Source organism: Synchiropus splendidus, chromosome 15 (assembly GCF_027744825.2).
Source record: "Synchiropus splendidus isolate RoL2022-P1 chromosome 15, RoL_Sspl_1.0, whole genome shotgun sequence".
NCBI classification, from domain to species: Eukaryota; Metazoa; Chordata; class Actinopteri; order Syngnathiformes; family Callionymidae; genus Synchiropus; species Synchiropus splendidus.
Genome location: NC_071348.1, coordinates 1,758,664 through 1,784,568, shown reverse-complemented (window position 1 = coordinate 1,784,568; position 25,905 = coordinate 1,758,664). Strand labels below are relative to the sequence as shown.

General features: G+C 45.3%; 1 protein-coding gene across 9 annotated transcripts; it reads left to right on the top strand.

Moving 5' to 3' along the window:
* Positions 1–1,103: 1,103 nt before the first annotated feature.
* lars2 (leucyl-tRNA synthetase 2, mitochondrial) lies at positions 1,104–25,830 on the top strand. 9 transcript variants are annotated; one of them, XM_053844101.1, is made up of 23 exons: positions 1,104–1,250; positions 3,058–3,379; positions 3,462–3,693; positions 4,419–4,550; positions 8,213–8,304; positions 8,462–8,522; positions 8,590–8,679; positions 8,906–9,049; positions 11,176–11,283; positions 11,619–11,778; positions 12,950–13,054; positions 13,533–13,648; positions 13,717–14,000; positions 17,014–17,112; positions 18,917–19,054; positions 19,127–19,230; positions 19,889–20,068; positions 20,130–20,299; positions 20,829–20,906; positions 20,981–21,092; positions 21,710–21,837; positions 22,483–22,655; positions 25,782–25,830. In XM_053844101.1, the coding sequence occupies exons 3-23, from the start codon at positions 3,466–3,468 to the stop codon at positions 25,786–25,788; spliced, it is 2,709 nt and encodes a 902-aa protein (XP_053700076.1). In that variant the 5' UTR covers positions 1,104–1,250; positions 3,058–3,379; positions 3,462–3,465; the 3' UTR covers positions 25,789–25,830. The 9 variants fall into 9 exon arrangements, with proteins under 9 accessions (XP_053700076.1, XP_053700075.1, XP_053700074.1 ...); XM_053844100.1 differs by lacking the exon at positions 25,782–25,830 and adding an exon at positions 23,670–25,109 and having other exon boundaries at positions 3,058–3,364; XM_053844099.1 differs by lacking the exon at positions 25,782–25,830 and adding an exon at positions 23,670–25,109.
* Positions 25,831–25,905: the final 75 nt, after the last annotated feature.

Genomic DNA, 25,905 nt, shown 5'->3' with positions numbered 1-25,905 from the left:
ACGAAAGAATCTGACAAAAACACATGAAAAACAGGTACGACTATCAAAGATTTCTGAATCAATAATATGTATGTTTCATCTATTTCACATTAATGAGCGCTTTAGTATTCTGAATTAGACCATTTCACTGTCATCCCTGATGTGAACTCTAGTCTCGCAGAAACAGATCTTTCACATATGATATACAGACTGAGGCCATTTCCTGTATGCATTGTAAACAGCTCCTGTCTCTTTAGTAGATACTTATTCAATTAAAAGCCAATAAATCGCCTTTTTTCTCGCATTAAGTGAGTCTCCTCGAGGATTTCATGGTCAAATGGCCTCACTGCTTGAAAGCTCTTGTGCGGTTCCTCCTACAACAGACTCACTGACCTTGTAGCTCCATCAAAGCAGGGATAGTTTCTACTGAAGCGGTTTTAACTTTCTTTTCAGCAGCTCTGAAATAATGAATACACAACTGAATATGAAAGAGGAAGGGATTTATAACCTCTTTGAGTAAGCATGGTTTAATTCACTCTTCTCTCACTCCAGTCACTGCTCAGGCTTTTATTCCACTTAACTGTGGTTTCTGACAGAAGCCTTGAGCCTTGAGCAGGTCAGAGTCTGACCACACACGAGGACCCTCCTGGCTCCTCCTCAGCTTTACAGGCCCTGAATTTTCTCTGGTTCAGGCACTGTACATGTCAGATGAAAGGTCAGAGTCTGATGATGGCGAAGTCTGATCCCACTCTCCTCTTCCTACCATCTGTGATGTAGCAGGGAGTTAGAGCTCTCTCATGTGGAAGATAAATGAACTGGACCTTGTGTTTTATGTCCATGTCGAAACTTTAACTTTTAAGAGCAGTGCCATAACATTTTGGAACGAATTTATGAAATGTGCTTTTGTTTTGTTGCGGGCTTTTTTTTTTAAATAACAGATCGCTAATGTTTAAATAAATTATTGTTTTTTTCCCCTAACATTGTTTCTTTTTTAATTTTACCTAATATGGTTGGGTACCTAATGAGTAATAAAACCTCGGCGTCGGCATTGCAGCTTTATCACAAGGAGTCGGCGTCTTACGTCATTGTCAACGTGCAGGGTTTCAATAAAGTTCCGTTCAAATAAAAATGGCGGCGCCCATACTGTAGTCTTGCGCTCGGTTACCGGGTCATTTTCTGCTTTTTAAAACGTACTCTTTCTGTCATTACGGAACGTTTTGTGGTGATAGAGCAATGATAAGGTGCGAGTAAACAACCCGGATCCAGACTAAGTAAGTGGACTCGCGTTCTGCATCTGGTTATTATCTGAGGCGAATAGTCGTACAAGAATCTGATGTAACGTGATAATGTGTTTTATACTGTTGTCATTTAAACGTTAAGTTCTTAGAGAGCTCAAAGACAGTGGTACACATAACAAACATCCAGTTAATCTAAACAAGCCCTCCTTGTTGCAGGTTCGACCCCCTAATAGTTTTGAAACATTGACTGCCTCAGCTGGTGTACATTTCTAGACTAAGTAAAAGTGCCATGTGGTTTTTAAATTAGCACTTGACAGAACTCGAAAATCGATCCTACAGGAAAGCAATTTTTACTTCAAATGAATACTATGCATACAAATTATAATTTTAAAGGCACAAAGGTGCTGGGGGGACCCCACGATTCTGTTAGGAATACAATGTTAATGTTATAGACACAATGTCTCTATTAATTCTAGGAGAAAAGCTATGATAACTTGTAATTGCTTTTTATCTGATATTTAAAGTAGTAGTCGTGTAAATATACGATTGTAGAAAAACAACAATTGGACTTAAACCACAAAAGGCCATTGATTGACAAATAATAGCTTCATTTCTAAAATTCTAGAGACTCGAGGTTTGTTACTTTGATAGATAATTCAGTAGCTGATGAAAATGTGTAAGCATGAAGCCATCTCGGCGCTGCACACCTGCTGTCTGCCAGTGCTTGGAAAGTTCTGAGTTCTCTTTTCTGGAAACTCCTGGATTGAGGAGCCCTGTCGCCATAGAAACATTTGCCCGGTCTCTGGCCTCAGCCCACTCACTCAGATGATCGGCTTGACAGCACCGGAAGCTTCCATGAGATTTAAACTCCTGCAAGCTTGCTGGCTGCTGTGCAGCACTGGTTTATTTCAGACAATGTTGGTGTAAAACTGCTACCACAGAAGAGAGTTCACCACTTGTTTGAAGATGAAATACCCCCCCACCCCCAATATAAGATAGAAAAGATAACGATTCCTTCTTGAGTGGTCTAGTATCTGAAGACTGGGAGAATTCTTTTCTGATGGGCCTTTTCAGCAGACGGAGACTGCTGAGAAAACTTTGGTATCCTTGGAAACAGTGTCTATATCAATGGTTGCACTTGATGTGGGGAATAAATTTAGGTCAGATTGTTTATTTTGCTCATGTAATTGACTTCATGACCCACATCAGAAGTCTAGCCAAACATCCGACTCTCTGGCTGAATACTGTCAAGCGGAACAGAAAACTCCTGCTCAAAATCATCCTGAAAATCACCTGCCATCCTTGAAGTAATTATAAAGGCACTGACTAGATCCCATATCAGCTCATAAGAGGAGTCTGGTCATGCCCGGGACAAGACGTGTCTAAAATTACCCGCAGATTTTCGCACCAGATAAATTTCCAATTAGCGGCAAATCTGTCACTTGAAGTTGTCACTCTCACCAGAGATTAGGGAGTCGAACAGAAGCAGCCTGTTCAGAGTTGCACAGTGAGTCGGCACATGATCCTTTCTCTCTGGTTCTGTCTCACAATCCTGCTGTGCCGCGATCAATGCAGAGGAAGGAGAATTTACACCTGAGACGACCACAAGATTGTGTTCATGGGGGACACGTTTACGTCACTACAGTCTCAAGCTTTTACATTTGTTTGAGTGTTAGATTGTTTTACTTTTAGTCAAGGTGGACTGTTAAGTTCAGCTTTTGTTTATCAAATAGTTATTTGGATATAGTAGTAAGGTCATCTTTTTTCTGTTGACTAACAGTATGAATGATTATATTCATTTCCATTTAGTTTTTTCACTTTTTTTCTACTTATTCCCCAGATGCAGTTGCAGGGTCCTGTAGCCTGTCCCAGCTACTCAGGGCCAGAGGCAGGTGACACCCTGGACAGGTCTACAGTCCATCACCTTTAGACAGGCCACCATTCAGTCACACCCACAGACAATTTGGAGCCGTCAGTCAACTTCTCTATGTTTCTGGATTGTGGGAGGAAACCAGAGTATGTGGAGCAATTGCACACAATACAGGATGAACATGCACGCTCCTCACTGAAGAAAACAGGGTCACTCCGCATTTCCCAGAGCGGGATTCAACCCCCCGAACTTCTTGCTGTGAGGCTGCAATCCTCCGGTACCTCCCTTCTTAGTATGTCATTTATTAAATTTAACTTCCTCCTGTAGCTCATCATTCCATGATTATTATTTAATGCGACTGCCATCTTCTTCAGCATCATGCAGTTCTCCTTGAGAAGACTCGTTCTTTACCCCCTGGCCATCGTCCGCTCGGGAGCCTTGAGGTCTTCTGTGAGGAAATCTTTGCACCTCTCCCCAAGCTGTCGATACTTGTTCAGTGAGACGGGGGTCTGGGAGAAGGACTATCGGGCCGAGACCAGAAAAAAAGTGGAAGAATGGTGGAAACCGCGAATCATGGCACAGTGGCAGAAGGACACACAGGAGCAGGTAACTGACCACTGCTGATTCAGGGGGCACTTCCTGTCTGCTTGTCCGACTCCAGATTTTGTGCAATATTTTGTTGGGTGTCACTGTATTATTCGCAGACACATCAGGCCAGGATGGAACCCATTTTCTGTCTTTTGCTTTTTTGAAGTATATTTGGGCCGCCATCATTTATGTGTTTTGGGCTTTAGGAGGCGTAGTCTCCTGTGCTATGCTATGCTAATCATCACCCATGTGATGCGGAGATATTGCCCCCTCTGGCTGCCTGGGCTCCTTTCGATTACAGATCCTAATGATCTGAACGTGGCTCCGTCTCCGCGGGGCTGACAGTGATTAAGTGCTGTCATGACAGGCCTGCTCCTAATTAATTTATTGAAAAATTCATGACTCAGGTTTCCTGTAATCATGAATGGCTGAATATAACTGCTATTTGCATTGTTGCTGTGGAAACAGTGTAGTGACTGTTAACTATCCATAATGGTGGCTGCCACAGAGCCTGATGCTATAATCAGACGCCATTAAAGCCTCGTACAGTCAGTCGGCAGAAGTCAGTGCTCTCTCTCTCTCTCTCCCACTGCTGACAATGACTTATTATTCTCATCCTGACCTCATTGGTTCTGTCGAAATCTTCCATCTTCCGCAGGCAGGCTAATAATAGCCACTGGAACTCCAGCTCTGTCATGGCAGACTTTCCTGAACTTTATCTTGACACCACGCTGTCCTTCCAGGATCCCAATAAGAAGAAGTTTTACGTGCTCTCCATGTTTCCTTACCCGTCTGGACGGCTGCACATGGGTCACGTGCGAGTCTACACCATCAGTGACACCATTGGACACTTCCAGAGAATGAGGGGACACAAGGTACATTTCTGTTTAACAGGTTCTGTTTTAAAGAACTGGCAGATACTGAACACTCAAAACACACAGTTACTGTGCATATACTAGTAGAGGTGAGTCTCAACATCCCTTCCGTTGGGTTCAAAGGCACAATTGGGAAGGTCTGCGCTCACACAGTGTGTTTATTTAAACCGTTGAAAGCCGAGCACAGTTTAAAATATTGATTTCTCATTTGCAGTGCGCTGCCTCCTGTTTCAAGTGTTTCAGGCTGATTAAGATGAGGGATTTAACCGAATCGCAGAATTGGTTTTGAGAGGAAATGTATAAACAGAGCTAAGGAAAATCTTTACTTGTGATCCGAAACGCTCTATCGACTTGACACGGGTCCAATTAAAGCGTGGTCATCAATATTATCTGGTCTCAGATATGTGGGTGTCTGATGAAGACTTCCACGCCTTCATCTTTCATGGCACTCACACACGTTTGGTTTAGTCTCCGACGGTTCGTGACGTTTGCGTTTCTCCTGGTGGATCACAAAAGTCCCTCACCTGTTGAAAGTGTCGTTTTGCAATCCCCAAATGGAACCAAAGATTCACATGACTGACAACTGCCTGCTGCCCGAGAGCCTTTCTACTCTCAGCATCTGTCAGGAAAACAAACACATCACGCCGCTTGAGCACCGTCTGATGCGTTTACCGGCTAATTAGGGAGTCGCATTCTTGTCGGCGACGGCAGTGCACGTGTATTTGGGGAAAATAATTGCTCCTCACTTACACGATGGGTCACTGAAATAATAGGTTCTGTTCAGTCCACTGTGAGCTGTGCAGCTGTCCAGCTGCACTTCTGTGGTCGCCTGCTCTTGAACTGTCTTCATCAGTGTGTGAGGTCGACTTGTTGTTGTGCAGTATGTGCAAGGAAGTGCAGCAGGCCATGTTTTAGAAAGAAAAGCAAGAGTTTTGTGAGGTGCCTTAATAACATTGTAACAGTGAGCCCTAGCACAGTGAAGATATTGTTCATCACTAGTGTCATCATCAGTGATTTCTCATTGTCTATCAAACCTCTTAGAGCCCCTTTAGTTTATGAACGCTGTAATACAGGGGTCAAACTCAAGGCCTGGGCACCAACTTAGGCCGCCAAGTCATTTTTTTTATGTCCAGCATTGTCCAGCCAATTGTATTCACAATTTCAAACTGATGTAAAGTTTTGGAAAGAGTTTAAAAGAAGGTGACATAAGTAAAATACTTGTGGTGATGGTAGTAAGCACAACTGAATAAATGTGTGAACTTTCAAATTTGTGCACAGATTATCAAAAGAGTGAGAGACAATAAATCACTGAGTTACAACTTTCACAGATGTGGAGTACGAATCCCAGGCTCACACCGGTGCCACCACTCATTACAGACGGATTAAAAGCACTCTTGTGTAAGAACAAGGTCTTCAGAGATGCATGCACTTTATTGACCTTGTTTTCTCACTCAGTTTGTTGAATCAATGTATCTTCTCAATGCCCAATACCTGTGGCTCTGTGACGTATTATTGACGTTTGTATGTATTTTTTGAATCATGTGGTAACAGAGGTGTTATATTTGAATTGATACTCAGAACTTCCATTTTGTAGATCATTTGTATGACATATAGCCAATGACCAGCTCACAATTACACAAGCAGATGCTTTTTTCATGCAAGTAAATCCTCGTGTTGTTTCTGTCATCGCGTTTGACTGTCCTGACCCGGTGCTCCTGCAACACACCTGGGCCCAGACCTCTACACCAACCTCTGGACACGACTGATGGAGTCTGATTTTCAGTCTGTCGCTCCTCTACATCGCTGTCACTGCTTTTGCACCCAAACCCTCTCGTTCTAGCAGCTGATGTAACCTTCACAGAGCTGGCTAGTCATTCTCACCATCTGGGAGCAGTTTAGCTCCATGTTGTTCATAAAAAAGGTAGATAATCAGCCTCCACGTTCATCTGTCAGAACCTTTTGTCAACCGAGTAACAGCCTGTGTGATGACAAGGTGTTGAAGGTCCTGAACGGAGGTAGGAGCAGGATGGTTGCTGTAGCCGTGAGAGCTGTTCTCCTCTCAAAACCTTAGCTGCTGCAGCTGGCTACAGCCATACATCCTGAGCGCTGGTTTGGTGAAAAACTTTCCCACTGATTCAACAGCACAGTAATGAGACTCATCTCTTTCCTCTGAGTTGTTCAGTTTCTATTATATCTATATTTGTAAGTCCCTGCTTCCCTCCTGAACCGTGGCAGTGGTCTGCAGCAGCGAACCCTGGTTGCTTAATCCTGTGTAGTCGTCAGCTTTACAAATGAGGCCCATGCAGTTACCAAGGATACCAAATGGTCTGAAACATCAGACCAGTTAGTCCCTACAACAGTCCACTCCAGTCTTGTCTCTGCTCCGCCTCTCCTCCACTCTCCTCACACCTTCCACTTCCATGCTTTCATCTCTTTTCTCTCACAGCGAGTGCAGAAACAACCGAGGGGCTTGACTGAAACCAGATGAGAGGAAATGAAGTTGTTTTGTTATATTGGATGGGTGCGATGAAATATGAAACCAAGCGTGCTCTGTGGAGAGCAGAGTTCTATTTTTAGACGGCTGGCATGATAGATAAAAACATCCTTATGTTCTCTACCTACTTTAAAACATGTGACTGGATGTAAATTTCTGTCTGAGTTAGCTGAAGTGAATAATGCAGCTGAGGTCAGCTGGGTGAAGCAATTTAGTGGGATGGATCCTTCATGCTCAGCACTCAATGTAAGTGATGTATTTCAGATTATGGTAATAATAGAACTTTATTTGTTTAGCAGCACCTTACAGACAGGATCGTGTGAGAGGTAGAGCGCCTACCTGTGCGCTTTTGTATACACAAGTGCTCGGAGGCATGAATGTGGGTGAAGAACATCTCAACAAAAGCAGATACTGATGTCACATAAATTCAAGTCTATCCAAAAGTTTTTTGCTTTCATGGCGTGCTGTTCCAGGGTCCAGGTGCTCTGATAGAGACTGTTTATTTAAGTCTTGACTTTTGGGCGACCCACCTGACCTTATAAGGGTCCTGGCTGCCTGGTATTGGCTCAGAATTTCCATAATGTATCCAGGGATCAGTCCAAGATGACATGCTTGTTGTTGATGCCATTGAGGTCAGAGTTACAGTGGAGTAGCCTGGAGAATATGGACACATGAATAGGTTTCTCACATGAGGTCGGCATGTGAGAGTGTGTTGAACTGGAGGAAGCAGGACCGCACTCTAGTTTCACCATACATCTTTTATTATGTTCAGTATCTATAGATTTTTTTTCCCCTCAAAATTAAGTTACTTTCTAAAATATCTTGTTCACCTCATGTCAGTCTGTCTCACCATTATTTATTCATGAAGCGCTGCAGAGTGTTACTGTCCATATTGTGTCCATTAATCCAAATAATGTATTTATTAATATTGTCTTATATCTAAACAATACATTCAATATATTTTTTTATTTAATATGTATATATATATATATATATATTTACTTTATATTTTATTAATTTAAAAAGTCAATTCACATACTGACTGCCTGCTTCATTAATTCTGCTCATGTTTTGTATTATCCTATTAAATGTGTGCCACTGTAATGAGACTGCATTCCCTCTCTTTTATTCAAAAACACATTTCTTCCATCCATCTTGTTTCTGCTAGGTTTTAAACCCAATGGGCTGGGATGCATTTGGACTTCCAGCTGAGAACGCAGCCATTGAAAGAGGTCTGGACCCAGAAGAGTGGACAAAAAGGTGAACATGAGTTCCAGACAGAGGTGAAGAAGGAAGTGCAGGCAGGGTGGACGAGAGGATTTGGAAGACAGTATCAAGAGCTGCCATCAGTTTCACTAAAGAGCGGCCCCTGATGAAAGATTTACTTTGTATGAGCTTGGATGTGTTTTCTCCTCAGCAACATCCAGTCCATGAGGGAGCAGCTGGACAGCTTGGGCCTGTGCTTTAACTGGGACAGAGTGAGTTTTGGACTGAGAACACAGCGTTGGTTAAAGCTCAGTTCAAACCTGATCTGTTTCCCCACAGGAAGTGACCACTTGTCTTCCAGAGTACTACAGATGGACGCAGTATCTGTTCATCAAGCTCTTTGAAGCAGGACTGGCGTATCAGAAAGAGGTACTGGCCTTTAAAATAATCTGTTTATCCAGCTTTCCATCCGGTAAATGACAACAGACGTGACAGGCTTTTGGGTTGAGCTCCCTGACATTTCCAGAGATGATTGACTCTCCTGCTCCTCGGCGGTGATAAACGCAGCTTTGTTCCAACTTGTTCATGTGTTGTACAAATATAGTGGATTTCAAGCCTGCAGTCTGTCACCGGTGTGTGTGTGTGTGTTCTGTAGGCTGTGGTGAACTGGGATCCTGTTGACCAGACGGTGCTGGCTGATGAGCAGGTCGATGAAAATGGCCACTCTTGGAGGTCCGGCGCTGTGGTGGAGCAGCGGTTGCTCACACAGTGGTTCATTAAGACCACGAATTACGCCAAGGTATTTGATGTTTGAGTGCATGCGGGACAAGCAGTGTCTGAGTGATTGTCCGGCCTTATTCAGCCAAAAAAAGCAGCAGCCAATCACGGCTGATGCTTCCCTCTCAGCAGGTGCTTCCATGTCTCTCCGCTTCCGTAATCAGACCCTCGGAGAACATCATGTGTTGCTAGGCTTCCCCAGACCCACGAGAAAGCCCGGGAGGTTCGGCTAAAGCCGGCAGGTGGTCTGATGACAAGCCTCAGCCTTCTTTAATGTTAGCGCTGAGGGAAATTACCTCTCGATGTGTGAGTCACCTGCCGCTTCCAAGACTGCAGCACTGCTGGATCACACTTTGGTTGAAGTTTTCTATCATTCTCTCTCTGTCTGCCGACCATTTACATTTGCTGTGGCCGCTTTCTATTACCTAAGTTTTGCTTTAAGTTCAACTGAGAAATTGTATTTAGACATTAATTTTTTGTTATTTGTGACTATAAATTGTCTAGTTTATGAGTGTGGAAAACTGGGGAGTGGTCTGAAAGATTTTCCTCCAGTCACTCTTATATTATTGCCTGTATTTTAATGCAGGGTGCGTTCATATTCAAAAATATGTTTTTACGTGATTACATGATATATTTTGTATCTGAGAGGGGATTTATGGTGCTAGAAAACAAGATTGTAGGATATGAGTTTCCCTTGCAGGGTGTCTCAGAGTGAAGGTGAGGCGTCTGTGAGCGGCTCAAGGTAGAACAGCCGCTCCAACTAATGGAGAGAAGCCTGCTTCTTGTCTGAATATCTTGGATGAAGACCCAACATCCTCCACACTTGAGGGGCCAAGGTTCGCTCCAAACAAAGTTTCCTACTGCTGGAATTGAACTTGCAACCTTCCCACTTTGAGTCTGCAGCACAAGTTAGACACTCTTGGGGGTGTCTTGATCATGCTCCCTCAGCCTGGGTTTCAGGGAGGGGCGGGCTCCTGCCCTGACTGTGCTGAATCAGGTCGCTGAGTGAAAATGAGGTGTAAATATGAATCAGCTGCCGATCAGTGGCTGCGCTGTCGTCCATGTAAGCGCGTAGGTGGAAGCAGCCTACTGTGACAATGTGTTCTTGCATTTCTAATTTTCTCTGACAAATGTAGAAGTGGGGAGGAAGGAAGAGGAAGGTGTTAGGAGAAGAAGTGAGAAAGACAGATGGAGAGGAACCTGGACCCAGCCAAGACGGGGAGCTGGGAAATAAAGGACTGTAATTGGACGGCGTCTTCTGCTCTATTAGACACCGCAGACTTCAGGTGATGTTCGTTTAACCAACATCAGTTCACTCAACATCACGGTGACGCAGTCTCCTCATAAATGATGAGGATGTTGCTCATCTCAGGACACAATTGGCTGCACACAATTATAACGATGGATGTTTGCATGGGAAGCGTCACGTGCTAATAGATGGCTTTTCCATTTCATGCACAATCACACTTTCTGAACTCACAGCATCATGTGGCTGTGACATTTCAATGAATCACTCTGCCTGAGTGCGTTTAAAATCGCCACATTGCTTTAAATCGCCACATCCACCAATGGTGAACGCAATTGAGTTGCCATGGGAACCATATTTGTTTTCTTTCAAAACTATTTCATTATTTCTTTACGCTGAAAACGTCAGGCTCAATGGCCATCATTAGCTGCAGGCTTGGTTGTCGCCTTGCTGCGGCTCCAACGGCAGGATTTATTTCTTTATTCTCTCACTCAGTGAATCCATAAACGATGCACTCGGCTGTCATGTTTCAGAGCTGGTGTTTATGCTTGTATCGATATTGCTGTGATGAGAAAGTGCTCGCCGCGCGGCGGAGTCCGGGGGATTGTGGGTAATAGATTTTGACAGAGTGAAAGGGAAATGGAGAGGCCCTGCCACAGATGTGGCTTTTTGGCCTGGGACTCATTGATATGCATAGCTTCCTTTAATCATTCGAGAATAACGTCTTGTTGTGCGGCGTGTGTAAGGCAGGGCGGCCTTCCACTCTTGTGTGAGCCCTGTCCATCTGAAGGGAAAGTGGGGCATCCCTGGTTCAGGACTTTAGTGATCCTGTGAGCTCCACCACTTATGAATGAATTGAACCTTCTGTAATCACTGAGACGTTTCCCGCCCTCTCTTCCCAGCCGCTGCTGGATGCGCTCGCTGACCTCCCCGAGTGGTATGGGGTCAAAGCCATGCAGGCCAACTGGATCGGGGATTGCACCGGCTGTTATTTCGATTTCAAACTGAAGGTGAATCTAATCTCCTTTTTTATATTCATCTATCATTCTTAGCTGATCTGAGTTCCTCAACTTTCCCCCTCAAGCCCTCCCCTTTTTCATCTCCCCAGCAGAGGTGTGATTGCTTGTTTGATCACAGCTGCCTCTACATATATTCACAGCAGAAGCCAGATGGATTCTGAACTCACAGGCTCACAACCATTCTTACAAAGGGTAACTTACAGATGAGCATCTTCAGCAGAGCTGTGAAACAGAGTCAACAATGATTCTTGCTGCTGACTGGAACAGATTCTGTGAATGTTTCAGCACCTAAAGCGGCTTGGTTTGTTTTCTCTCTTGTGCGGCAGGTGAATGGCGAGGACACCGGTGAGACTCTGTCGGCGTACAGCGCCTCTCCAGAGGCTGTTTTTGGAGCAGCTTATGTTGCCATCCTGCCCTCCCACCGCCTGCTGCACGGGAGCAGCTCAGTGCGCTCCGCACTCCAACAGTCTTTCCAACCGGGCAGAGGTGAACCTGCACCACTCTTCTCAACTTAGAGTCTTACATAAATGGTTTTTAAGCTCCTGACACATTTTCTATTCACATCAGAGACACGTTACATGACGAACCTCCTCACCTTTTCATCCATAAAGTTTGCTTTCAGTATCCTCATATATGTCACGAAGGAATTGCGTTTTTTGTTTTCCCTTTGTTTTTATTAGTTTTTATTCATACAGTACAAAAACAAAACATTATTTATAGTACCATAACAATACAGCCCAAAACATTAACGGACACATTTTAAATTGACCTCATTAAATAGACAAACACTGAAACTAATATTATTAGACTGTATAAAATAGAATTTCAATTAGTTTTGTGCAAATATATCAAAAGTCAAGTTTGTCCTAAATGTATGTTTTTGATGACAATGACCTCTATAAGCTGCTGATAAATAACCTATGGAGTTAAAAATCATGGAACATCATATCTGTTCATTTTTTTTTTCAATTTTTATTTGATTTCTTTACATAAAATGGTACAGGAGCTGTGAAAATACATGTAATGATGATGTTGAAAAGTGAGCCCCAGACCTCAGATTTATTTGATGAATTTCTGAGAGAAAGTCTAATCTTTTCCAATTTTAGGAAAAACAAAACATCTGGGGGGGGGTGAAATAATAATTTAAATCAAAAGAGAACATTGTCTGAAAAACGACAAGCTTAAAATGTATAATGGGTTGACTCTAAAAAGGTCATATGGTAAAAAAAGACAGCTCATATTTTTGGCTCAGATGAAAGGCAGAGACAGAAGGGTGTCTAGGGGTTGTGGGTAACTAAAATTAGTCTCTCTCTCTCTCTCTCTCTCTCTGTTGCTGGTCTTTTAAGAAAAAAAAAATCCCATCCCCTTATTTTCCTAAGAAGTTCCGCTGCAAGTGAAGCATCAGGACTTACAGTGGTACCTGTGGTACCTGCGTCAGCACTGCCCAGCTGCTTTGACGCCTGCGTCAAGTGTGAATGGTTTATTTGTGTGACCTCAGCGTCCTGTAAAGATGATGATTTAACCTTGTATTCAGCCTCTCTTGTAAAGGCTGCGCTCGCCATTGTGTATGCTAATTGGGATTCCCCTGGGGACGCCTTCATCCGGCTGGAGCGCCAGTGTTCCTAATAAGCTGTTTTATCTCCCCTCTGATGTCCAGACTCGCTGACGGAGGTCACTGCACTCAACCTGTTCACCAGCCAGGAGGTTCCTGTCGTCATCTCGCACAGGGAGGCGTTCGATGCCTCTCTGGACACGGTCATTGGTACGGTGGACCTCACACACCTGCACACACACACACACACACACACACACACACACACACACACACATTAACCTGTCGCACCTTAATCATTGGCTTAGTTAATAGATGTAGACTCTTTCATTTGAATTTCCTATTAGTGTAGCATCCCCTGAGAGGACGCTTAATCCCTGTGAGTGTGTGTCGGCCTCAGGAGAAAGATGGAGGCTTCACTTCATTGCTGAAGCTATAGAATCTGTCCTGTCGCTGAGTGGCTTTACTAAATAAACCTAAGTGGAGAAAAAGGCGGTTTCCTCAGCGCTATATGCTCCACCCAAACCTCTCAGACCCTGCAGTCTCACCACATCATGCTATTAAATGAGCCGTCAGAGTGGAATAACATGTGACCTTGTTCCTTTCTGAAGAATGGCCAAAGGGGCGTCACCTTGAGACAACAGTTTGGAGTGTTTTATCGGCTTTCTCTTCGACTGCGTGTCCTCAGGTACGCCGTCCTCCAGCGAGGCCGATCTGGGCGTCGCCACATCTCTAAATTTAAAGTGGACCAATGTTCTCACAAGCCACGAAGCTGGCGATCAGACCGTCATCAACTCGCATGAGGTACATGTGGTCGGTGAATGTAGGAAAGTGGAAAGCTGAGAATATTCACGTTAGTTCGCTGCTTGTAGTTCTCAGGACTCTCAAGGGAGAAAGCTTTTGAGCTCATCACCCAGAAGGCCAGAGAGCAGAAGGTTGGGGGACATCTAACCAGCTCCAAGCTCAGAGACTGGCTGATCTCCAGGCAGCGGTACTGGGGGACGCCGATACCCTTGGTGCATTGTGGGTCTTGTGGGCCGGTTGCCGTCCCAGAGGAGGAGTTACCGGTCATCCTGCCGAAACTGCCCTTGCTCACTGGAAAAGGCGCTTCTCCCCTGGAGCTGGCTCACGACTGGGTCGACTGCAAGTGTCCCAGGTGAGGTGACATCATTTTAAATTTGGTTTGGTTTGGTTTGGTTTGGTTTGTTTTGGGAACTTAGGTTAGTGTTGCTGTTATTTAGTGGTTATCATTCTGATTTTATTGGAATTTGTATTAAATTGAAGCCAATTGAGGGTCCATCTGAGGTGAGGAGATTCTTCTCTCGGCTCACGCTTTCCACAGGTTTTAGTTTAGTTTGTTAGTCTGAACTTTCCCAGAAACTCAATTAAAGAGAAGTTAATGCTTTGGCTGAAGTTCTTTCCTAATGTTAATAACAGACCAGTTTTGAGGCTGAAAACAGGTTTTTCATCGCAAGGGTCAGTGTGTTTGACCCAGAGATGCATCACGAGATCCCAGGTGTCTCTGAGGGGTCAGGACACGAATCTGTGCACACAGAAACCAAAGGAGAGAAAAGGATGTTGTAAAAAGGGGCTTTATTTGTCAGAGCCCACTCACAGCCTTCAAGTCTCAGCTCACTGAGTGACCCTGACACTGCCAGTCCTCTCTGTAGCCGCGGCAGATCAATGCTGCGTTCAGATGTGTGATGGTGTAAATGGGAAAGCAAAGATGATTTGTTCATTCTCTCCTCTTTCACCTTGGGGCTTTCGGAAATGATCATCACCATTAGATTGTTTCCAGAGTGAGAATTGAAAAACATTCGAGCCTTCTTGGTTGCCACAGCCTCTGCCACGCATTTCCTGTGTTCTCTCTGGGGAGCGCCGTTGACCAAATTAGTTTGTTGTCCGACAAAATTAGCTTGTGTCATTTGGAGAACACATCGCCGGTGAACTTGTGAACCTTGTGATTATGACTTTTTTTTCTCTGCTGCGGTTGTGTAACGGGACATCGGTGACAGCGGCACATTATAATGATGATGATGATGAAGGTCATGTGAGCCAGCTGTTGCAGGACTGTGTACCTGCCGTCGGACACAAACACACGTCTGTGTGCATCAGTACACACAAACGTGCAGAGGAGGTTGGTTTGTGCTGCAGCAGACCGCAGCACTCAGTTATGATGTCTATGTTCAGATTCTTGTTTTGCCATAAAGAATGGCTTTTGCCTTTTCTCAATAGTCGCTAGCACTTGAAATTGTCTTTCTTATACAACTGAAGATGATTATTGAGCAACATTCCCTCATCTTAATTATTAATGATTATTAGGAATGGTAACATTGGGCCTCTTTACTCAGGCTGCTGCCTCTGGGACCTGACTTCAATAAGCAGAGGAAAATGTATTGCAACCTTGCCACCTTGAGATAAACCCGTTCACCCTCCCACCATCGAGGAAGGGTCTTTAGGAGAGACAAGTCCCTCTCTCTTATACACAGTGTAGTCTGTCAGCCATCCCATCATCCCTTGCAGCGTCCTGGTGATGTCAAGAACATCTGTAGAGACCGGCATTGTGGAGGTTTATTCTTCCAGCTAAATGGCTCCTGCATGGATGAACACCTGTAGAGATCTGCCATCATGGACTGGGTGAACACTCCATGCAAACATTCGATTGAGTGGATCTGTTGGCGCCGCCCTGTTTTTCCTGGCGTGAACACGAGTGCGAATCATCTGCTTTTATTTAATTGCCATCGAATCCCGGCTGCTTGTTCAGCGTCTGTCCTCTGCTGACATGGGAGTCCTCCCTGAATGAGTCTAATCACTGCTGCAGCGCCATGTTGACTAAAACAATGTCCCACTCAGCCGCAGATGGCACGTATCGTCACATCCACTTCCACAAAGCCACATTTCCTCCCATCAGAGGTGATTGATGGCTAAAATCACCATGGCGCTGTTATCTACTCTCGCCCCGTCTCCCCTCCGTCGTGAAGTGTCTCCGGAATTTGTCCTCTTCCCTCGTCGACCACGTCCAATTAAAGTTTGAGTGGAACTCAGAGGAACAGGATGATGAGAGATGGAGCTTCATCTGTCCTTGAGGAAGTCATTTCCTCATCCCTAATCTTGTCTCCGACTGTGTGCGGCTCTGTAGCGTTGCCTGTGGAAGGGACAGGAACTCGGCTTGGCTCTGGAAGGTGCGACTTTGTCTTCTGCTCACATCAAGTTTGCCTTTCTGCCACCTGCTTCTGCTGGGTGTGAGACTGAGCATGACGACTGATCGCAGGCTGTAAGAGTGGCTGTAGATATATCGATATAAGCATGTCTGTCTTTGTCCTCTCTTAAAGTTATAAAGGTAAAATATGTAAACGATGTGGGCAGAGCCACTTGAGGAGTTGAAGTGAAGCCTAGTGCCTGGAACTGGCATTAGCTCCATGCTGGACTGTTTTCCAACACTTGGCTGCCAAGTCTGCCTTGGAAGCACAAATGAGTCTTTTTCATTTCAGTGTATTGAACTGTAAATCTAAGAGTAGGTTCAGTTTTCACCTTATAATATTAACTTTACTACAGCTGATGCTTGTTGCCAGGCAACCGTTCTGTCCGTCATCGCTGTCGTGTTCGACTACAGTTGCCATCTCACAGCGCTGACACGGATGCAAGCTGAAGTTTGGACTGAGACGGATTGAGTCTTCCAAACGCCTCCCTGAAGGTAGAGGCGGCAGCTCGGTTCCACATGGTGAAGCTCTCTCAGCTCTGCAGAGACTCATTATAAGGACAAAAGCAGTGGGTTTCTGGGGAGAGGCGCTCAAACTTTTCCATGTCCTTCTTCCCACTGTGAAGGTGTCCGGCAGATTTGTTTGGATCAGGCCCGAAAACTGTGGCCACGCGGTGACCTTTCCAGCTCAAACACACCATGTGTGCAGAGCTCGCCAGTTTCTCCGTGTTAGCACAGGCGGTTGGTCACCGCCCAGGCACAGCGCTCCGGCGCCAGTTTAGTTTTGGGCTTCTCTGCAGGGACGTGACCTCTCCAGCCAGATGGAGCCCGCTCTCCCAGAAATCACATCATGTGCCGTGTTGTCTGAACACACAAGCTGGGATCACTCGGCCGTTAGCTGTAGCATTTGTCAGATTAATATCGATTTGAGTGACAACAAACACCAGTCATCCTGCTGCCTTCCTCTCAGATGTGGCGGGAAAGCCAGGCGGGAGACGGACACCATGGACACCTTTGTGGACTCGGCCTGGTATTACTTCAGATACACCGACTCCAGTAACACAAGCAGGTACAAGACTCGCCTTACACTGCTCACAACACAGTTGTTTCACAGTCCTGTTTAATTGTTGCTATTTTGAGTTACACTGATTATGTTTAAGTTGTGGATGGCAGCTTCTGTTCCACTCCACCTTTTTAATGTTTTTACTTGCTCCTAGTTTTCTACACTTCTAAATAAGATTCATTTTTATGAAGACTTGCATAATATTGAGGTTCTACTAATTTTTATTTTAACCCATCCTTTTTTTAAATGTTTTAAAAATGCATATTTTTCGACAGCATATGGATTTCAGTGGTGATAAAGCATTAAATCCAATGTCTTAAAGAAGACCTAGTTTATATTTTGCTGTTGCCATAGATTTTGTTTCATTTCAATCATTTTGAGTCAGTAAATGGTGGGGGTTTCTGCTGACAAAGAGATGAGATCCTTCACTTTTTGTTCTCATGTGTCAGACTGTCTGTATCTGCATGTTGTTGTATTTGAAGACTGAGCTGAGCTAGAAGACAAAGCTCTCTGTGGTCATAATCTTTGGCTGCTGACTGAAGGATTGCTGGGTCGTCTGGGAAGGACTCAAAGTAGAACATCTGTATGACCCTTTATTTTTTTGGGCCAGTTATAGCTCTCACATGTCATTAGGGATCTTTACACTGCAGCAGAAAGCTATAGCTTGTGCACAAGAACACACACTAGTTAACCCCCCACACACGCACACACACACACGCACTTGAGCACAAGTTGAATCCCCTGCCAGTAGAGATTATGGGAGCGTTTTCCGTCACCTGCTGGGATGGTGGTGATACCCCGAGCTTAACAAAGGAGATTTATTTTTACCGTGCCCCTGACCTCTCTGGAAAGCCGCTTCCCTTAGCAGGACAGCTTATGGCACAACAAAAAAAGCAATTACACTATTTGTGCTGATCCGTTAGACGCTGAGCCTTAAGTGCACGGACGCGATGAAAGCCCGCCGCGGTGAGAGATGCAAGAGGAAGAAATAAAAAGTCCACGTTACGCGTGGCGCTGGCCTTGACGGAAAAGAAGCCAAATTATTCTCTGCCTTTCATAACTTTCCTCCCTGGTTCAATTATCAGCAGGCAGCATCAGCCAGCCGCTGTAAGGCGGAGAGGTGTGGAGGAGAGTAATTACTGGTGTGACGGCTGACATATAGAGACGGCAGCCTGCCCTAAAAAAAGCTTTATTAGCTGGAATCACTGCCTCTGCTGCTGACCGTCATGGCAGTGAGGCCACACACACACACACACACACACACATCATGTGGAGGGATTATCTACAACAAGGCCTTGTCCTGCTCTTTAATGTTTGAAGCACAAGAGACAGAAAATGAGATTATTCCCTCATGTTTTTTTATCCATCTCACGGATTAATAGTGACCCCTAGAGGATGAACGCAATACTGCAACAACGAAAAACTCAGTCACCTGGCAATAATACGGATGAAATCGTGATGAACGACCGCCACGTTTTGGAGACCAGGTGGATTGAAGCATTTTGAAAGCCTCTTTTTTAAAGTGGTCATTTCTGATAGTTGTGTACTTTTAATCTGTGAGGGTATACAGTTCCAGAAAAAACATAATAAGGTGTGAAACAAAATGCAGATTGCATCATCTTCATGTTAAATCGATAAATCTGTTGGAAAATTAGCAATAAAATATATAACTGATTTTCTCAATTAGAAGAATAATCTAAAGTTGGAAGGAAAAGTGGAATCTATAGAGATTTCATTTGTCCAACCTGAGTGGATTTTAAGTTCTAGTATTTTCCTTCCGTGATGTCAAACCACCGTTGTTGCTCCTCAGGCCCTTTGAGCGCCACCTGGCGGACTCCTGGCTGCCTGTGGACGTGTACATCGGAGGAAAGGAACACGCAGTCATGCATCTGTATTACGCTCGCTTCTTCTCGCACTTCTGCCAGGACCAGGGCCTGGTGGGGCACAGGTGGAGCAGTTTTGTTTTTGGAATCAGCCTCTCTCTGATACAACAGGACTCATTCTTGTTCTGTTCTTGCAGGGAGCCTTTTAAGAAGCTTCTGGTCCAGGGTTTAATCAAGGGTCAGACTTTCAGACGGGTCGACAGTGGTCAGTACCTCAAGAGAGAAGAGGTGAACCTGAAAGGTACAACCCGTTGCTGCAGCCAGAGTGGACATGGACAACACATGGGAGTTAACCAGCTGCTTTGAAGCATAACTCATGAGAGACATGCATCTGACAGCTCATTTTAATGGTCTAAAATACTCGTAGAAACTGTGTGTTTTGACTGTGTTGCACCTTCAAATGACACGGTCGTGACCACGTATCAGCACCATCATGTGGAAGATCAATCGCAAGTGTCGCTGAATCATTTGATTTGAAATTTGAGTGTGCAGTTGAAGTTACATGCTTACTGCTTACTATTTCATCGCGCTTATATTCTTTCTATTTCTGCTAAAAAGGTATCTACTTTTCTCCCTGAGACAGTGGAGAACGAACTACTTTTTTTCCCAGCAGTTTGTGGCCATGTTATAGTAGCTGGCGTCTTTCAGTCGGAATAGTCAGTTCACATTACTAATACTGCTAATGCTTTATGGTCATCAACACATCATTTGACACCAGATAAGTGATGGATTTCTTGATATGCACCTTCTTTAATTTTATGTAGCCTTTTTAAACTCAGACCTGTGCTATTATTGATTTGTATTAAATGTTGTATTTTTCACCCGGCGGACCTTTGACAATGCTCCCTGCATTTGTTCATTTGTGGATGATTGACTGTTCTCTGTCTCCTCCTCGGTAGAAAAAGAGCCGCTGGCGTTGGATGGCAGTCGCGTGGCAGTGACGTGGGAGAAGATGAGCAAGTCCAAGCACAATGGTCTGGATCCTCAGGAGGTTGTGCAGCAGTACGGCGTGGACACGGTTCGTCTGTACATCCTCTACGCTGCGCCCCCGGAGCAGGACATCCTCTGGAACGTGAAGAGTGAGTTGAGTCATGCACTGGCGTTGAGACAAGACTCCTGATGTTGGTCTGGCGTCTGCAGCCGATGCTCTTCCTGGAGTTTTGAGATGGCAGTCCAGACTCTGGCAGCTGGTCACCAAGCTGAGAAGCGGCCGCCAACTCGGGGATGTCCCGGACCCCTCACGACTGAAAAAGAAGGAGCAGGCAGAGGCCCTCAACATTTGGCGCAACAAAAACTACGCCATTCAGGAGGTGATGACTTACGCGTAGTGTGTAGTTTTGACCACAAGAGGTCAGCATTTCCTCCTTTTCAAATCAATACAGTGGCTACAGGCTTTTACGGGTATGTATTTTAACTGTGTTTAATGTAGTTTAGATCGGATGTCGCGTTGCTGGAAGTGTGTTCTTGTTATTTAGCTCGGCTCTGCCCCAGGCAACACACCCTCACCCCTCCACCTCTTGGGAACGGAGCAACAGAAGAAGGGAAAGTGGAAATTGATTTTAAATCCTCTCGGTTGCTGGTCGCACTTTATAAATAGCCTCCTCTGCCCCCCAGGTTTTCGACTTTCTCTTCCCTTCAATGCTGATGCTTTTATAGGGCCTCAACTAAGCTCTGGAAGCCCAGTCTGTCTTTGATCCGTCCATGCAGAAAAGCCCTGTGACCAACCTTCCTGTCCCCGGAGACGGAGCCGGGGAGTGTTGACATACAGTGCCTGCCTCTTCGGATCAATGTCTCAGTTGGATTCTGCGTGTGCGACCTTTGCCCTCTGATTCCTTTCAGGTGACGTCCAACTTCACTGACGACTTCCTTTTCAACGCCGCCATCGCTCGCCTGATGAGTCTGAGCAACACGCTGAGTGTGAGCGTCCAGTCGGCTCTCTCAGAAACACGCTGGGTCCTGGTCCATGTCCTCTCATGAGTGTGTGTTTTCAGGCGGCGACGGTCAGGGTGGTCCAGCACAGTGTGGAGTTTGAAGAAGCCCTCGCGGCTCTGGTTGTCATGACGGCGCCCATGACTCCTCACCTGTCGTCTGAGCTGTGGGCAGGTTCGTTAAATTAAAGTGTTCCTGCATTTCAAGTGGAGTCCTGCAACATCACTGTTCAACAATGTTTATGTATTGGGACTCTTGTTTATTTACAAACAAAATGAACAAAGCTGTCAGTGACAGTTAGAAACAAGTGGACATGGTTTGTTCTGTTGCTTTGTTTGGATTGAAGAACACTCTGAAGTTTCCCTCACAGTTTTCAATGGGTGACACATCCGGTCACATGACCAGCTGTGATTAAAACGACAAGAAAGTGGCTATTTTCACCTGTTAAACTCACTGAAGTAAATGGGCTCTGGTGACCAGTTGTGGATTTGCCAAGGCTTTGACAGCTTTCGGATCGACCTGGATGTGTGCCTTCTTCTACAACCCCTGTGTGTTCTGCATTTGTGATGACTCCCATACCAACATGACCTCTGTCCTGCATCAGTGACCTGTATTCGTTTGTGTCAACCCACTTGGTGAATATATTTCAACAAAAATCCACTCATGACCAGCAACTGTTGTGTTTGATATTGAATTCCCGCAACAGGAACTAAAACTGCGGCAGAGTTGAAAATGTCTGTGAATATTCCTGCTGAGTTGACTGTCTCTAAACTCTCCTGGCTCTCTCTCAGGTCTCTGCCAGGTCAACCACCCACTGAGCGACTCTCTCAGGAGAGGAGGAGACGTCCTGCAGCAGCCCTGGCCAGCAGTGGACCCCAAGTATCTGGAGACCCCGGAGTTTGTGGACATATCTGTGCTGGTGAGATCGAATAATGCTTTTAGCTTACTTCTGGTTAGTTAGGCTGTATATATATATATATATATATATATATATATATGTGTGTGTGTGTATTTTTTAATACAGAAATATTGATCAAAATGAATGATGTTTCAGGATGATAAAAAAGAAAGAAAAGGCTTTAACTGTTAGAACTGTATCTCAGTTCAGAGATAAACTTTCAGGAATCCCTCTCTTGGGCTGCGTCAGAGCCCTCAGAGAGCAGCTAATGATGGAGACGTGTCAGCTGATAGACTCATGTCTTTTTGGGACCATGAAGTGTGTGAGAACACAGTTATTGTTCATCGACATGGCAGCTTCTCGTCTGCTGCTGCTGCTGCTGATGATGATGATGATGACGAGGAGGAGGAAGATGACCATGTTATTTTTGCTCGGCTGAGCTCTCTGTTGTGGGCTCCCGCTGCCAATTTGTCCGCGACCTATAATCACACACTCAGAAGTTTCCGAGGGACTGGCACGACTGCGCTGCCTCCACTTCAAGGCCTGGCTCGCTAACACCAATCAGTGTGGCACATGCACTTGTTTCTAAACCTACAAGACGCCCGTCCTTCCCAGCCGCCCACCGCCGTCCACAGGCTCATTCCTGGACTCTTTTCATCCTCACAGATCAACAATAAGATGTGTGGCCGGGTGACAGTACCACTGCAGGACTCCAGAGATCCGGAGCTGGTGCAGAGGCTGGTCCTGGAGAGTCCGCTCGGGCAGGAGGTGCTGAGCGGACGGCACGTCAAGCGGGCCATCCTCTCGCCCAGGGTGGCGCTCATCAACTACCTGCTCGAGTGAGTGACGCCGCAATGGGTCTTGGTCATGTGACCTTGAGGTGGAGTTCACTTTATCAGCTGACATCCTTGTAAATATCCCTCAGACTTTCTATTTATCCACCGCTCTTTTTAATAAAACCTGAAGCCTGTATTTTGTGACTCTAATGGTGTCCAGGTCAGCTGTGTTTGTGTATTCGGACTTGTTCAGACATGATACGTTTGGAAGGGGCTCCGGGTCCTTTGGTCTGTCTTGTGTCCGGGGTTTGGTTCCCTCATAAAGGAAGGGGGCGCTCAGATCTCCAGGCGGTTCGGTCCAGCGAGTCAGGATCAGGATCAGCTCCTCCAAGTCTGAGGCCATGGTGCCCAGTACTGAAAACACGCCCCCGTATTGAGAGGCAGCAGTGGAGCTGCAGAGCTGTGTCTCCTGGTGTGGAACCATCCGCCCAGCTACATGGAGTGCAGGCGGCCACTGTCGTCACACAGGTCGCTGGCCTGCCATGTACCGACTCATCACTGCTTCTGTGTCAGTGCTCCTCTCCACAAAGAGCCTTCATGAGTCAGCGTTTATTTCAGAGCTGGCGGACGAGGCACTGAATGTTTCCCGGAGTCCACCCACTGCTGAGTCAGCACTTATTAAACCAATGCATCCACACGGTCGTGTCTTTTAAGGAGAATAATCCACCACCTGTTTGGTTATACCGTCAAACAGTCAAGTAAGAAACACCGACGTCCTGTATTGTTGGAGCGGCTGCTCGGGATCGAACCTCATGTTAGCGAGTGTTTTTGTTTGGGCGGACCGTATTGGAACTTTCCTCACTGATCCCCCACAACACCCCTGACCCTCATATTTATATTCTGTATCTCTGAGCATCAGGTGACAGGAAAGGACTCAGCCAAGAGAGAAAATAACAGGAAGTGAAGCCAGAAATGAGAGGAGGGGGAGCCGCTGTCCTGTCGATTTGACTCAGATTCTGTCTCTCCTGTCTGAAGGAATAATCAGCTGCAATGGTGTTTTTCTGATCTCTGTGTCAGAGAGGATGATGGAGCGGTGAAACCTATGGCAGAACCTGGTTCAGACGGATTCTCCAGTGATCGGATTAGAAGCTGAGACGTCCGGCTGGGACTCAGTGTAGACCTGCTGTCTTGAGGGTGTTCCTGGGCGGGAGCCCCGGGGCAGAGCCAGGATCAAGTCTCTTAAATCTCCTCGGTGTTTCCCTTGGAAGCTGGTGGCAAGCCTCCATGAACTCCTCAGCCTGGGCCTCTTCACGTCCAATGCTGCCCCCACGACCTCACAGAAGGCGAGACGGAGAGCTCTGTGAGCAGAAATATTCAAATGAAATGAAAGAAGTGACTCATCGTTGCAGGATGGAAGGATGAAGGTCTCCAGTTGCCCGACTTCATCACACCTGACGTGAAAAGCTCGGGCCAAGGTCGCGCCGCTGCCTGCTTCTCTCTCGGTGAAATGAAATGTCAAACTTTGCTGACGTTGATTTTGTTATCGCCACCATCAACCCTGCTTGACACATCCTCCTGTTTCCATGGCAACTGGGATGGTATTTATCAACCCGTCCGCTCTCCAACGATGACGTTTCTGACCACACACTCTGGTCCCTGATGAGTTGCAAAAGATCTTCACTTCCTCTTGAGAAACTGTTGAGAGGAGAAAACTGGGAGGGGCCCGCTGATACTCGCCAACTGAAGACGGTGGTGCTTGACTTGAATGGATGAGTCAGCAGAGCAAAGTCCGAAAGACAGAAGGATTTAAAAGAAAATGTAGTAAACATTTAGAAAACCTGTCACAATATGATGAATAATGCAGTAAAACAATATATGTGATGCTAAAATATATGATTAAATAATGTAAAGACAAGTGTAAGTAATGTGTAATTACATATGATCGTAAGTGTCCTGTGGTAACAGGTCCACTGCTCAAGTTTGTGATGAGCGTTTGATCACGCATATCTGCTTCCATTCACCAAAGACAGTGAGGTGGATCCATGAACTTGATCACAGTTGTCCTCTTCTAAAATGGACTATGATGTGAAAACACCCGTCTCCCCAGGTCTCTCGACTCCAGCTGCTCGGCTCCATCACACAGCTCTTCACCACTGCAGCTGTCTCAAGTCTCGCTCATTTCTTTTGTGAAACCGAAGTTTCAGGGCGCAAAATCCAGTCTCGTCGTCATTTAGTGCCTCAACAGACTGTTCAAACCTTCATAATCTCCTACAGACAGTGAATGCAGCACAGCAGACTCAGATTTTACAATACGATTTTTAATCTCAGATTTAGTACATGTGCTCGTCAGAAGTAGTTTTAATACTCAAAATGAACTGTGGAGATCAAAAAAAGTTAGTAGAGAATTGAGTTTTTATTCATTTTCCCTTTTTTTCTTTCAGAATTATGCTATTTTAATGCATTTTAACAGCTTTTTGGTTCTTCAAATAAATACAATATGTATGGAAGAAAATGCCATGCAATAAAGTGCCTTTTAAAACTCATATTTACATGTTTTGCCCAGATCTTCTGCTGTTTACGATTTATATTGAGAATCTTTGAATAAAATGAGATGATAAAAACACATTTTTTAGCGTGTACTGTATTGGTATAATTAAAGGTTTTATAACAAGTCACAAAATTCAAGTTTCATTTTAGGTGAATTTTCTGTTTTGGGCTGTTATGGGCTTTTAAGATCTAAAAACACTTTAAATTCAGGATAAAAGTTTGACACCAGAAGCAGTTGAGTGAAGCCTCCCTCGTCTGTTCGGGTGGTCGAACGACTCTGGTGTGTTTACTGGCTGTTGCTGCTCACGTGGTTGGTTCTGTAGTAACCCATTTCCATCTCAAATATTCCAGCTGGGGTCAGGACACAATAGTGGAAGGGTCAGCGAGCGTGAGTGTCGCTGTGTGTGTTTTTCCCGAGCAGGAATGTGTGATGTCAGTCAGCTGAAATAGAGCGGGCTGTAAATAGACCCCCACCACCAGCAGCAGTCCCACACCGGATCCTTGATGGCCTGCGAAAATGTCATATTTACTCAGTCGTTTTGTTCAGCGACATCGACTGGTACGATTGGACTTTACTCAGCGCTGTTGCACTCTCCACACACTTTCCCTGTGCATGTCACTCACCATGTTTTTCACCGTCAGGTCCTGAACCCTGGAAATGAACTGCCTCACCTGGAGTTGCTGCCACAAAGAGGCTCTGCTCCGAGTCCCTGGTGGATAAGACGCTTGTTACTATATCTCTGTGTAACTAGAGCTTATCTCATCT